General features: G+C 36.5%; 1 protein-coding gene across 2 annotated transcripts in view; it reads right to left on the bottom strand.

Annotated features, from left to right (window-relative positions):
• Window positions 1-13931, bottom strand: part of LOC124353074 (cilia- and flagella-associated protein 43) — a 47395-nt gene that overhangs the window by 14902 nt on the left and 18562 nt on the right. For both annotated transcript variants that reach the window (XM_046802887.1, XM_046802888.1), the window contains exons 12-21: window positions 13250-13371; window positions 12224-12454; window positions 10628-10779; window positions 8410-8653; window positions 7747-7888; window positions 7135-7220; window positions 5315-5509; window positions 4880-5026; window positions 4234-4388; window positions 2744-2944 (exon numbers count right to left, since the gene is read on the bottom strand). In XM_046802887.1, the coding sequence (XP_046658843.1) occupies window positions 2744-2944; window positions 4234-4388; window positions 4880-5026; window positions 5315-5509; window positions 7135-7220; window positions 7747-7888; window positions 8410-8653; window positions 10628-10779; window positions 12224-12454; window positions 13250-13371 (1675 nt within the window). The remainder of the gene's footprint in view (window positions 1-2743; window positions 2945-4233; window positions 4389-4879; window positions 5027-5314; window positions 5510-7134; window positions 7221-7746; window positions 7889-8409; window positions 8654-10627; window positions 10780-12223; window positions 12455-13249; window positions 13372-13931) is intronic.

The following is a 13931-nucleotide window of genomic DNA, read 5'->3' on the forward strand; positions in this document are numbered from 1 at the left end:
TAAAAACAACAAATGCAAGCAATAAAATGTAAATATATAAACCAAGAGGCACAGTCGTAATTATAAATGTGTAACAAAAAAACAACCAGAAACAATAACAGAGCAACACAAACAAGAATAATGGGGGGAAAGTTATCAGACGATATGCAAGTCATGACAGGCTAGTCCCAACTCTCTCTTGAAGGCATCACAGCTCATACCAAAGAAGTCCAGATGTCTGGGAGGTTGTTTGCCAGGCGTTGTGAAGACGTGGAAAAGCACTGTGGAACATGTTACTGTGTTGGTGTAGTGCCGCCTTGCAAACAGCTTGGGGGTGACGAAGAAGACGTGATGCCCGGAAGTCCAGTAATTATCGAGCAGATCAGGTGCATCAATGACAGAGCAGATCAACTTCTTCAAGAAAAGCAGAGATCATGAACTATACGTCTTGAATGGAGAGGTTCAAGTTAAACTGAACTCGAAGGTCATCAATCGGCACACTACGGTACTCAAAGCCCAGCCCGCAGCCCAATCAAACGAATGAAGCGGTTCTGTATGTTCTCAAGCCTATCAATGTGACCAACAAGGTAAGGGTTCCAGACAGTAGAAGAATATTCAAGTATGGGTCGAACAAGGTGGACGTAGAGGATGTTCAGAGCTCAGACAGAAAAAATATCACGACTGGTCCTAATAACAAAATAGAGTGCTGCATTAGCCTTTTTGGAAATGTGATTGATATGCCTCATGACAACTTAGGTCGGAAGCAAGTATGACACCCAGATCCTTTATTTTAGAACAACGTGCCAGGGGTTGATTATTAAGGTAATAATGATAAAGAATAGGAGTATCACGACCTAGAGAATGTCACAATAGAGCACTTGGAAATGTCAGAAGCATATCATTAACGTCGCACCATTCTGCAAGCAAATCAATACTCTCCTGTAGGGACAACAACAATCCTCCACAGATGAAATTTCTTTGAAAATTTTTAGCGTCATCAGCAAAAAGTAGAACATTTGAACCACACATTGAACCAGATCATTAATGAAGATTGTGAACAAACACTGGCCCCAGTAGGGAACCCTGAGGTACACACCAGAAACAGCTGGGAAAGGTTGGGATAGTGAGCCCGCCACTCGCACCTGAAGAAAACGGTCCCGTAGATAACATCCCAGCCAACCAAGAGCGCCCCACCGACACCAACAGCTCTGAGCTTAGCAACAAGGTGGTTGTGACTAACTCGATCAAATGCTTTCGAGAAATCTGTGTAGATGGCATCAACTTGGTGTGAGTTAGAAAACGCTTTTGAGGATACTATTTTGAAAAGATAAGAGGTTTTGAAGTGGTCGAACGCCCTTTGACAAAACCATGTTGTTCAATGTTGATAACATTCTTGAGGCTGAACATCAATCTTCGAAGGACGAGCGATTCAAAGAACCTTAGCCAAGGTTGACTGGATAATTATAGGGCGATAGTTCTTAATATCAGAAGGAGATCCAGACTTTAAAATAGGTGTTATATATCCAATCTTTAAATTAGTAGGAAAGATGCCAGCAGCCATAAGAGCGTTGAAATAAAACTGTGATATGAGGCGATATTACACCGCAGCAATGCCTCAGGATCATAGGAGAGATATCATCGGGGCCAGCACCCTTGTTTGTGTCGAGCGACATCAACTCAGCCTCCACTTCTTCACAGGTGAATTGACATGAAAATATAGAAGTTGTTGCTTCAAGGTTGTATACTGGTGGATTTTGTGACGAGGACCTGTAGACCGAGGAAAAGAAACTTGGCGAACAAATCACAGATACCTGCGGGTTGTCCGCAAATTCATCATCAAGCTGCATTTTAGAGGGAAGAGACGGGTACCCTCTTAGAAGATTTTATATGATTCCAGAAGGCACGAATGTTTCCCCTGAATAGACGAGTCAACAGTGCGGATGTATGTCGAGTAGCATTCTCTCGCCAGTCTCTTTTGCAGGTATAGCACGAGCACCACAGAACTGAAAGATAAGTCCGATCATCAGATCATGTTGTGTTCAGGATTTTTCTGTTTGCTGTCTATTTTTATATTTAATATTTTATGTTTATAACTGTATGTTAGTTTATACAAGTTATATTTTATTTATATTAATGCTCTCATGTTTTATGTTTACGCTTTATTCTATATGTCTTATCTACACAATTTATATTAATTTATTTACATTTTAATTCAGGTTAGGTATTTTTAACAAATTGGCATGTCATCTACCATAAGGTAATTAATTACTTACTTTACATGTTGTTATGTGACAACATTAAAAAAATATTTAAAAAATAAAATATAACATAGAAACTTTTGCATTATGGTGATGTACAATTCCTTCTATCAAAGTACCTTAAACTTTTCGGATCAGTGCTTGAGGAGATACAAAATAGTGCACACCTGAATTGATCTCTATCAATTTTCTGGTGTTTGCTTTGTATTGTACTCTTTCTTTAGGCTTTTAGGTATTGTTGAAATTCTCAATAGGTATTTAATTTCTATAGTACGGTACTACAACACTTTGATCTGCATCTTGGAAATCACAATCTTCTGTACAGTTAAAGTACCTCATTCAAGATAAGGCATTCACAATTAAACAACGTGAGGAGGAACAACTATTTAAACAACAATAAAGATAGTAAGTTCTCTCAGGTGGCATTAACACCAATAACAATTTTTGTTGATAATATATCAGTAGGTTAAAATATAACCAAGCACTGTTAACTTTTATGCTCTTACCGGAAATACTTAACAAGCTGTTCAAGGACTGCAGGAGTTGCACTTGTATTAGAAAATTCCTGCTTGAACTTCTTCCCCATGGCTTTGTCCTTGACAACGAGGGCATCGTAGTTGTTGCGACACTCTGTAGTAGCTTCTTGCATGAGAGCCACTTGCTTGTGGGCGTAGTCTGACTCCTTCTCAGTGATCTGCACATTTTGTCTAAACATCAAACATAGTGTGCAGAGTCAGGAAGTGGTGTATTGTACTCCTCCATAAATAGTTCATCAAATTTTGATTTTAAAATATCAAGTTCAAACAAGATTTTGTGGAATTACGGTGGGACTAATACCCAAGGTTTAATTTATTTTTCCTAATGTAATAGATTTCCCTAGCAATCATCATTAACTATTTTATAATTTAGAACTTTGTACATTAATTAAATACAAATTTAAGTAGTATTAATGTATAGATAATTTCCAGATTTTTTTTGTTCTCTTACAACAAGAAGCTTATGAATTGCACTTAGTCCTATAAGGACCTTAGCGCTGCTTCCGAAGTGACAGGATATTCAGGATGGGTAAGGTTAGGGGGTAGGGGCCACCTCCTATCGAGATCCATGAGGAAGAATTAGGGCACTAATCTCAAAGTCATGTCTCCCCAGAAGAAGGGAAGTCCAGCTCTGAACCAGCTTCTCCAGTCAAAGCAGGCAAGGGGTGACACACCCTTAAATTGAGGCTAGCAAGAACCTCTGATATTTAGGGAACGAACCCCACCAACTCCAACAGTTCACTCCTGCAGTAGACTAGACCTATCGAATTATCCTTGCACCCCAGAATCTCAACATTTGCGATTAGTGATGTCCCACTCCCGGACATACATAAGGTTGCCCAGATTTAAGTGACAGATCGGTTTTTTTCCAGTGGTAGGTTCAACTGGAAGTTATAAACCAACCAGAATTGAACCCCACTGGGTGCATTAATTTCCAGATTAGATTAAAGGAGCATTATGAATAACAATGTTAAAAAATTAAACAGCAATTGAAATTCTTAGTTATTAGACTTATGCAGCCAATGGGTGGCTGCTGAATAAGGTTTTATTACTGGAACATACACACAATACTTCTCCATTAACACAATAGTCCACTTACCATTAACATAATTTGCTCTTTTATTATGTTTGAAATTACTCACACAAAGGTTCTTAACAATAAACCCTGTAATTTAAAAAAAACCTGAATAGGTTGTAGCTCCTAAACAAATATTTAAAAAAAAATTACCAAAAATAACATTTCAAAATATTATTTTATGTATAAATTTGCAGGAGAATATTGGGTGTTCCATAAGAAATTTGGAGGTACTTCAATGGTATTTTTTAATTGTACTAAAAAGTAGGTAAAGTCCTCCAGTGAAATTCTTCTGTAAATTTAGTCGGTTATGAGATACCAATGGTAGCACGTATAAGTAGACACTATGGAGAGGGGTAGCTTAGGCCGACTGTAAGTAACATACACAATCTCTTTCTCTTGGATCTCTCTCCGTATCCTGTCATCGTTCAGCTGATGTATCCTCAGAATCTTCAGTTGCTCATGGTTCATGGCTGCATCCACCTTCAGTCTTGTTTGGAATAACTCAAACAACGAGTTGTCGAATTTAGTGAGTGACTCCTGAAATGAAATGTTACAATAACTAACAATAAGGCATATAAGTTTATAAGAATATTTTTGGATTGTAAAGTTACGTTCTCATGTAATATAACTGAAATATAGCGTACTCTACTGATCTAGGACATTATACCTTAGTTGAACAGTACACAAATTTGAGCGTTTGCATCTAGAAACACTAAATTTTAAAATAATATTGAATCTTTTAATACATCAAAAATTTTAAAGAATCATTTTTAAGACCGTTACTAAATTTTGCACTCAGGAGCAACAATTTTTACACCTTGTGATATGCCAGTAAATATTGTATAACGAGCTCAGCATTTTTATGTACAAAAATAAATGAAATCTGCAGCATATTTATTTTTAAACTATTTTATACATTTTATATTAGTTAGTTTGATTTGTAGCCAACATGGCTACACCTCTCTCTAACAGTGGCATTTATAAAACAAATAATAAGTTAAATAAAATTGTATTTCTTTTGAACTTACCTGTATGGTGCTTTCCAACTTTTTATATTCAATTTCAAGCATTTTCCTGTATCTCTCACGTTCTGAGAGAAGTATTTTACACTTTTCATCATACTCTTTTATGGCTTTTAAATCTGCTTCATTGTAGTCTTCTGGGTCTTTCTCCAACTGAAAACAAGTTATGTAGTTATGTAATATTCATATGAGATAAAATGAAATTGCTACAGTAAAAACTGAAAATATTTCACGTACATTATTGATTAGATAAATTCAATTTAATTTTGTGTCGATGACGAATCCCAGCAAGAAGAAGCAGTAGGGTTTATTCAGTAGGGAAAGCAGTAGGGAAGAAGCAGTCTCTTCCAGGTAACAAAAAATTTTATTTGGGAAAACATGTAGCTGGACTTTGCTGAAAGAATTATTTTACATGGAAGATAACAATATAACAGAACCCACCATGCATTTTGGCTTGGGGACTTCCTTTTTGAGTTCGTCCTCCCAGCGCACCTCCAGCATCCCATCCATCATCTCTATAAGGGCCAATTCCCGAAAGTTGTCAGCAGCCAGCAGTCGCCTGATTCTCTCCTCCTCAGCAGCCTTCTGGTCCAGCAGGGCCTGCTCGCTGGGTGAGATATAAGGTGTCTCGGCCACCTGGGCAATACACACACTGTTGTATTACCTAAATTTTGAGGTATCACAAAGAATACATTATGATTGTAGAATTTTAAGACGGAGGCTATGAAAGAAATGGATTTTTGGAAATTCTGCCAAAACTGCAGTCAGGATTCAGGAGAAACCACAGTACATTCACAGCCCTCACCAATTTGTTTAGTGACTTATTTGAAGCAAAGGATAAAGAAAGATACAGGACCCTTGTTTTGCTTTACTACTTTCAAGCATTCAACTTGATTAACCATGATACGTTGTTGGCCAAGATAGGTTAGTACCAGTTTTAGTGAGGGACCGATAAGCTGGCTAAATTCCTATTCAAAAGAAAGACAGCAGCTCACCAAGCTTGGCAGCAAGATCTTTAAGCCTCTCTTTAAAACAGGAGGTGTACCTCAAGGCAGTTGTCTTGACTCAATACTGTTCAGCTTGTACTCTTCTGATCTCCCTAGTTTTGTAACACATTGTACTCCTCATCTGTATGCAGATGACTGCCAACTGCATTTGGTGTATGAGTCTGAGAAAATAGTAACTACCATTAATCAGATAAACACAGACCTTCAAATTGTCTCAACCTGGTCAGAGAACAATGGTCTTAAGCTCAATGCAGACAAATGTTCAGACCTTCATACTGCCCCACACAACCTGGCAGACCCTTGGTGGTGGTGGAGTAACATTCGTGCTGGATAATGCGGGTTTGACCTTGTGTGACAGGGTTTGACACTCAGTCTTTTGCTTGACGACGACCTCACTTTCACTGACCACATTTCTCACACCTCCCAGCATGTTCTTGGTATACTGAGAGGCCTACACAAGTTCAGAACACTGCTATCAGAATCTGCTAAGCTGCAGCTCATGCAGGGATTTGTTTTGTCAGTATTCAGCTATTGTTATCCTGCCTGTGGAAACAGCATATTATCCAGAGGCGAATGGATAGAACCCATAATTACAGAACTCTCCAGTGAAGTTCATTTTCAACCTCAGATGATTCTTGATCATGTTTCCCCTTTCCGTAATGCTGCTCAAATACTCCCTATGGAAGTAGTATGTAAATTGCTTGCATGCTGCATGGTTCACAAGACACTCCTGACTGGAGAGCCACAGTACCTAGTGGAGAGGCTCTAAAGTTTCTAAATGTAATAAACCTTACTTTTCTCAGAATACAATGATAATACTATGAAAGTAAAAATGTTGTGTTTTTTAAATGTATTAATAGCTTTGCTTTTGGTTTTTGTGATGTGCAGGGCATGTATTGACCTTTGGTGGGCCCTGGAAAAGATATGTCACCAGGTCCTGCCACTACGCTGTGCGTTGACACAGTCCCTTCAAATAGACTGTGGCGAAGCCCTGGTAAAATTGTCTGAAAAAACCAGTCTGAGTACGGGCCTGGTGTTGTGCTCTAATTTTTACTAATTAGTCAAACATTTGCGAAAATGAAATGAAGTAGGAAGGAAAAATAAATATGCAATTAATAAATTACATAGCGCTTCGAAAAAAAAATAATTACAATATCTTTAGTTTCCTAACTAAGTTTGCAACACAACTTAAACCTTGATACATGTCTAATTTTTACATGATAAAATTAAAATAAAGCAAATATTTCAATTTACCTCACTGTCTTCAATGGTGACAATTTTTTCAGTTTTCTCTTCCTGGCTCCACTGAGCATCTTCCGGAGGCAGAACATCCATTGGTGCTGTAAATATGAGATTTGTTTGAGACTTTTAGCAAAATAAATTAATATTAACGAATTGAACTTTAGTTTCTTGTTTGTTGTAGCCTCCTTATCACACTGATACAAGTCAATATACATATAGTACTGTTTATTTTGAATAGAACAGATAAAGGTTTCACTTTCTATTTGGATATGAATAAATATGCACTGTTTTATAAATTACTGTTCAATTTCCCAAGCTATTGAGTAACATTATTTTGAGGGCCAAATATATAAATTTTACTTCTTTTGCACTTTTTAAAAGTTTTACCACACATTCAGCAGCTCCACGTACTTCCAAATTTATTAATTATGGTTCCAGTATCTTCCAAATTCAGTGAAACTTGAAAGAGGCAAGCAGCGGAGATGGTCTCAGGCTTTGGAGAGTTAGTTCACCGAAAAGTTGCTCAACAGTATAAGCAAGGTCAACTACTTCAATCATGCTCCACCTTTTGTGTTGGTTTAAAATCACACAATATTTCTATTGATAGAAATGGTTGTAGCATACCATTGCATGTTATCCTAAGCTCAGAGAGGATGTGTCTCAAACGGGCGTTTCTGTCAGCTAACAGCGCCATCTCTTTCTCTTTGTGGAGGAACATGTCATCAAAAAGTTTGTTAAAGTACTCTCTCAGGTCTAAACAAACTCTCTGCAAACATTTCAAATAGAGAAATTAAAAACAGCATTAATAATAAATAAATTCAGGTAGTCTAGTATTCTGATATAAACCATTAATAAAATTTATGATTGAATTTTAAAGTATTTCTAATTTTTTATCTATTGTATCAAACTCAGCATGATAACCTTGGGGTGAGTAAAGAAAATCATAAAGATAAGCACAAAATTAATTACTAATGTCCATGATGAGCATTAATTTTTATTACAGTCAGTTGTTCAGGAATAATTCAAATGTATCAGACAGAGAAGTACAATAATGGGTATTGATTATTGAAGAATTAAGCAATAGAAGACTTTTTGGGGAAGATAAATTCGCAAACTATAACATTTCATTTTTAACTTTGAGTAATACGGAACTGCAAAGCACTTCATGTGAGTTTCTTCTAAAAATAAATATTATTCTGCAAAGAACCAACAAACAGTTCTCTCCCAAAATCTCACCATATCAATTTCATAATTAATAAAGAAAGCAAAGCAAATAAAGGAGCTTACCTTGAGTAAGATTATTTCGGAAGAGTTCGCAAACGATGAACACATTTCAAACTGGGAACAATGCAAAGGGCTGATTTCCACAAACTGATAGCTTGAAGACCCGAATAGTAAATATGGATTTTCCTTTTCTGCTTCTCCTTGATTTTCTGCTAGAATTGTATCCCTATTTTCATTATCTAACATATCCTTCGATGTAGTAGTAAGAGTAAGTGTGCTTTGGGTAAGTGGGACGGACTTAGTTTCACTGAAACAATTTTACCCACAAAGATTAAAATTTTAAAGTAAGATTTTGTAAAAAGTATCTTTGAAAAAACCAGCTACTTACTTTCTAACACCTACCTGTTCCTGCTCATGTAACAAAAAGTGAGGTGATGAAATAAAGGAAAGACGCATCTCACTGTATAACTCTCAATGAAGTAAATAACATTGATTGTGAAACCAAATTATTGCAACTCTATTGTGTTATGTACTCTGTTAAGTGTAAAACTCTAAAAAAATGTTGTACACACAACACAATCTCCCTGCAGTCCAGTCTGGTGTTCCACCAAGCTGACTTCTGGCCAAAGCCTGCCCTTAAAACCAGATATAAATTATCAGGAGCTGCTGGTTTCCCTTAACTTCTGGTTTGTAACCCCTGCTTTGTTAGCGACTATGTTGTTCTAAAGATCTCGGCCTGATTTCTTTCTTCTGAATAGCAAAATAGTAAGAGAAGGACGTATTTAAGTTCTCTCGCTTCTTTTACATGTGATTCTCAAAATTAACTTATGGAATCTTAAACAGTGATAATTAAACGTGATAAAATAATAGTTAAATATAGAATTTTCTCATTTAATTTGAAAATATAATGAATCTAAGTTTAATGAATAGGTGCTGAGTGTGTGTCTGCAAATTAACATAATTTGTTTGAAATGGTTTTAAACCAATAAACCAGTGATTTAAATGCTTATACAAGAAGAAAGTTGGTGATTTATATTCCCAGCTAGTGAAATCAGTTGGAAATTTAACTGGGCATGATAAAATCAGTCTACTTTATAAAAAAGTAATATTGCAAAAGTTGAAGAGGAAAAGGTGAGTCATTAATACATAGTATACAAGTGTATCACACTACGTAAACATTGAACACCATCAAACGGCTCAAACTAAGTGGGGCTAAATACTGTTCAAATTTGACTAACACAAACCAAATCTTCATCAATATGACATTTAACTTCTGAGCATCATCATTATGATGCGGAACGTAAAAAACAAAGCATTTTTAAGACCAAAAGTTAAAAAATCGTTTGTTTTTTTAGGCCCAAAGTGTTTTAATATGTTACCAATTGATATAAAAAAGTGTAAATCTAATAAAACATTTAAAGTTCACCTGAAAAAATGGTTGATGAACTCTGAGGAAACCAAACAATTAACAGATATAATTGAATAAAACATTTCTGAATGTATATGTGAGTGCTGAAAAGGTTTGTATATGGAGTATAGGGAAAATTTAGATTTCATGGGTTAAAATAAAATAAATAAACTACGAAAAGTAGCAGTAATTTGATAAGTGTGTATAATTGTTCCAGTAATTATGTTTTGGTTGCTTAATTTTATATTATAGGTAAGGTTTAAGATTGTCCACATTAGTTTGTAAACAAATAAAGTGATAACACTACAGAGGCCGAATGCCAATTCTCAGTGTCATAAAAGTAGTGACTGATAATAGTGCATATTGTTTGATTGCCGGCCATCAAAACTGTGTAGGATGGTCGAGTATATTCCTACCATTATAAGATGCATGAAGTGTAATATTGCAGAAGGAATAAAGATATTTTCATTTCATTTCATTATGACAAACAACGTGGGCTATAATAATTTACACAAATTGAACATCTTCATCATATGATGCAACAACATGGGACCTCAATAATTGACTAAAATTTATCTACTTAATATGTTGGCCAACAAGTGGGGCTAATAAAATTTACGCAGATTCCACATATGATCAACTTCGTGTTTCAGTGGTACACATCTTAGCCTGTTCTCAGAAAATTCTTTGCTGCTGTGCTTTGTACTGTTTTCGGCCAACGCAAAAGAGTTGTATACGCGACCAAAAGTTTTATTAAGGTCTCATAGATTCAATATACCACTTTGAGATTTATTGACCATTTACATCCAAATATTTGGTATGTTATACAATTACTACACTACTTTTATAACTAGTTAGTTACTATTTACATACTTTGGGAAAGGGAACCAAGGCTCGAAATGGTCACCCTGAGACATTTCTATTGTCAATTTGCGGGCTTCACATTCCCAGACTAACTGCTCTTGCATGCTATGTGGGTTTGGTGGTAACCCATAGTTGTCCACACTAAAGTCATCCAACATTGCCTGGAACAAGGCACAGTAGAAGTTCAGGTCTCCACCTTTCTTGCAACTGCTAAGTTATTTCAGTTTTGACAAATTTTTCCATGGAAAATTCTCATTATTTTATTACTGACTGAGATTTCTAATACAATGATGTTTTCATTGTTCTGTTCAAATTCAGGGAGTAATTTTATGTTTCAATCTACAGCACTAGTAAAACAATAATTTTACATTTCATTCTCTGCAATATAATATTATAAGAACTAAGGTGTTATCTCTTGTTTTATTCATTCACACACCAGTCACACAGAGAACAGAATTCACTTCTATTATACTAAGTATATCAAGCAACAAACAACAGAGCTAGTGAGTTAAGTATCATTCCCAGCAGCTAGCAATTAACTCCTCCACATAATAAAAGGCATTTGACACCAAGAGGTTTATTTCTGAGACCCTACTAAATACAAATTTAAGTTAGACATAAATGTGCCTTGTAACCTTTAAATAAACCTCATCATAATGTTCATCCCAAGTGAACCTTCTGTCAAGTTGTAAACCAAGGAATTTTGTGGACCAACCTCTTTTAAAAGAGCATCATCCACAATGATGGCCGGGTGTTTACCACTTAATGATCATTTCAAACTAAATTATAAAATTGGATGAAATAAATTGGATTATTTTCTGAGAAAAATGGAAAACATGAACTGAGTAGATAAGAGGGTGGACAAGAGCATAGCCAAGGGCCAGGCTTGTCTATGCTCATCCTCAACATGAAGAAGGGATCGGTGGGAGTGCATCCCACTCCTGAAGGAGCTCCAACGCCCTCAACTTCGAGGCCAGAGGCTGTCAGGGACCACAGTAAGGAGAGTCCCTAGCAGCTTACTTTAGCTGACTGGAGGGAGAGCCCGAAGAAAGGAGAAATGGGCAGCTGAAGTGGAGAAAGCTACAGTGAGACAAATTGCTGCAATTTTGCCCATGATGACACAATCAAGGCAAAAAGCCCCAAAGAAGGTCTATCCAGAGGTGGTCCTCATAAGATCTGTTAAAGAAGATACGGGCGAAAGTAAAACCTGATCGCTCAGGCACTGAAGTTCGAACCATCAGGCAGACAAGAACTGGAAGTGTCTTGTTGGAACACAGCGAAGACACAACAAACCGTGATGAATGAAGGATGCGATCGGGGAGAGCAGAACCATTCAAAGGCTAGAGCTGGTGGCACCCTTAGAAATCTGAGACCTAGACAGTCTACTATGGTCGAGGACGTTAAGACCTCATCAGTGGTTAGTCGGAATGGATGCTAGATGTTACATGTCTTGAGCACTTCACAAGTGTGCAGGAAATCCATACTAATGCAAATTTTAGCTAATTTCTGGGCCGGTAGCCGTAGCAAACCTTTTTACAGCGGTTTTTTCCGCCAAATCTGGATGCTAACATTGTTTCTACTGTGTATGTACTGTGTTATGCTTACCTTGATACACCTGGATTTGACTTCCATATGGTCCCAGGTATTCTTCTTGATGACCTCGGAGAGCCGGAGACAATCACGACACTCTGCCTCCAACAGCCGGCGTACGTTGTCTCGTTCCAGCTCAGCATCTGCCAGCAGCGTCTCCCTCGTCTCTGTGTCCAGGTCAAACTCCAAAACCTCCAGCTGCTCCTCTGGCGGGGCTCGATAGTTTTCGTTCAGCAACTGCACTAGCTGTACAAAGACATGTTTTGTTGCATTAGATCATCATGTGACTAGGGTCTACACAGGGATATTTAAACTCTGTTACTGATAAATATTTTAAATAAATACCCAGACATGAAAAACCTGGAATCCAATCATAAGTTTGGTATCCTTGACTGCTTAAGTTTTTAAGATTACTTAAAATACCTGTTCCTCATATAACTTTTTTTGCTTATAAGAGCTTTATGAAATTACAAATTTCTCGCTATGTTTTACTTGGAGTCTTTCAGCAATCATAAACAACTTTTGTTAAATTGATCCAAAATGCTTTTTCTTATATCACTGTTTGTGTTTTGCTCTACCAAGACTTTTATCTCTAAGTATTTAATGGCTCCTCTTAGGGTCTCCTTCCACTGAGATGTAATATTAGAATAGTGACGTCATAAAAAACATGGCATAAAGTCTTGTTAGAACAAAGACATAAATACTGAATCCAGTATTTGGAGGATGGTAAATGTCCCAAATCCTATTATCCTTTCAAATCATCCATCTTCAATAACAAACTTTAAACAAACAATCCATGATGTGGAGATATATTGTTGGCAGAAACAAAAAACCTTCTTAGTGTCATAAGGTTGAATATCGGACGGCTGGAAATGACTTTTTACTGCATTTGAGTTAGTCTAATAGGAGCTATTTCTCATGTATAAAGTAGTAGAAGGTACTCAAGGACTTATGAATGTCAAGCTGAAATAGAGCAACATGTGAGCAAAATAAATAAGTGATTCGTCTAAAATAGCACAGTATCTTAATTCTGTACTCAACCTCTTTTTGAAGAACTTTGAAATCAGCAATGATGTTCTTTATTTCCGGAGCAGCTATGGCAGCCTCCAAGTTTAATTTCTGCTGAATCTGGGTTTCTAGCCAAGTTTTTGCGCTGACCATGGCTGAAAATAAATGTCATCATCAAACTTTAGAACATGTTTCAAAAGTATAACAATTATTGAAGAAGAGAAGGTACTGGCTCCTTAAATATGCAATTCGAGAATGTACAATTAGAGGTGATTACTTTAATTTCTAGTTCAAGACTGAGATTAGCATCAATACACTACTGTAGAGAGCTTATATGTGGTGTAGCGAAAGATACGGGGGAGCAGGGTAGATTCGAGAGAACTCCTAGAACTAGCCATTCCAAAAATATGCAGTTATACTTTCCCCTCTACCATACTGTCTGTCTATCCCAGTGACATTTTTGTGGTTTTTAACCATATACTCTAGTGCATTATTTAATCAATACTAGAAATTTATTGATAATTAACGTACGTTTAACATATGTATCAGGTATGTTGGTTTATTTACCTAATTTAATAATTTATGGTAAGTATTACAATGCGGCTAACTCTTTTGAAGCCTATTTGTGTTCATCAGTACTTTTTTTAATACAGCATCTGAAGATCCTCAATACCAAGGCTGTTTGTTGGTCAACCTTTATTCCCTGTCTAAATCA

Source organism: Homalodisca vitripennis, chromosome 1 (assembly GCF_021130785.1).
Source record: "Homalodisca vitripennis isolate AUS2020 chromosome 1, UT_GWSS_2.1, whole genome shotgun sequence".
Classification (NCBI taxonomy): Eukaryota; Metazoa; Arthropoda; class Insecta; order Hemiptera; family Cicadellidae; genus Homalodisca; species Homalodisca vitripennis.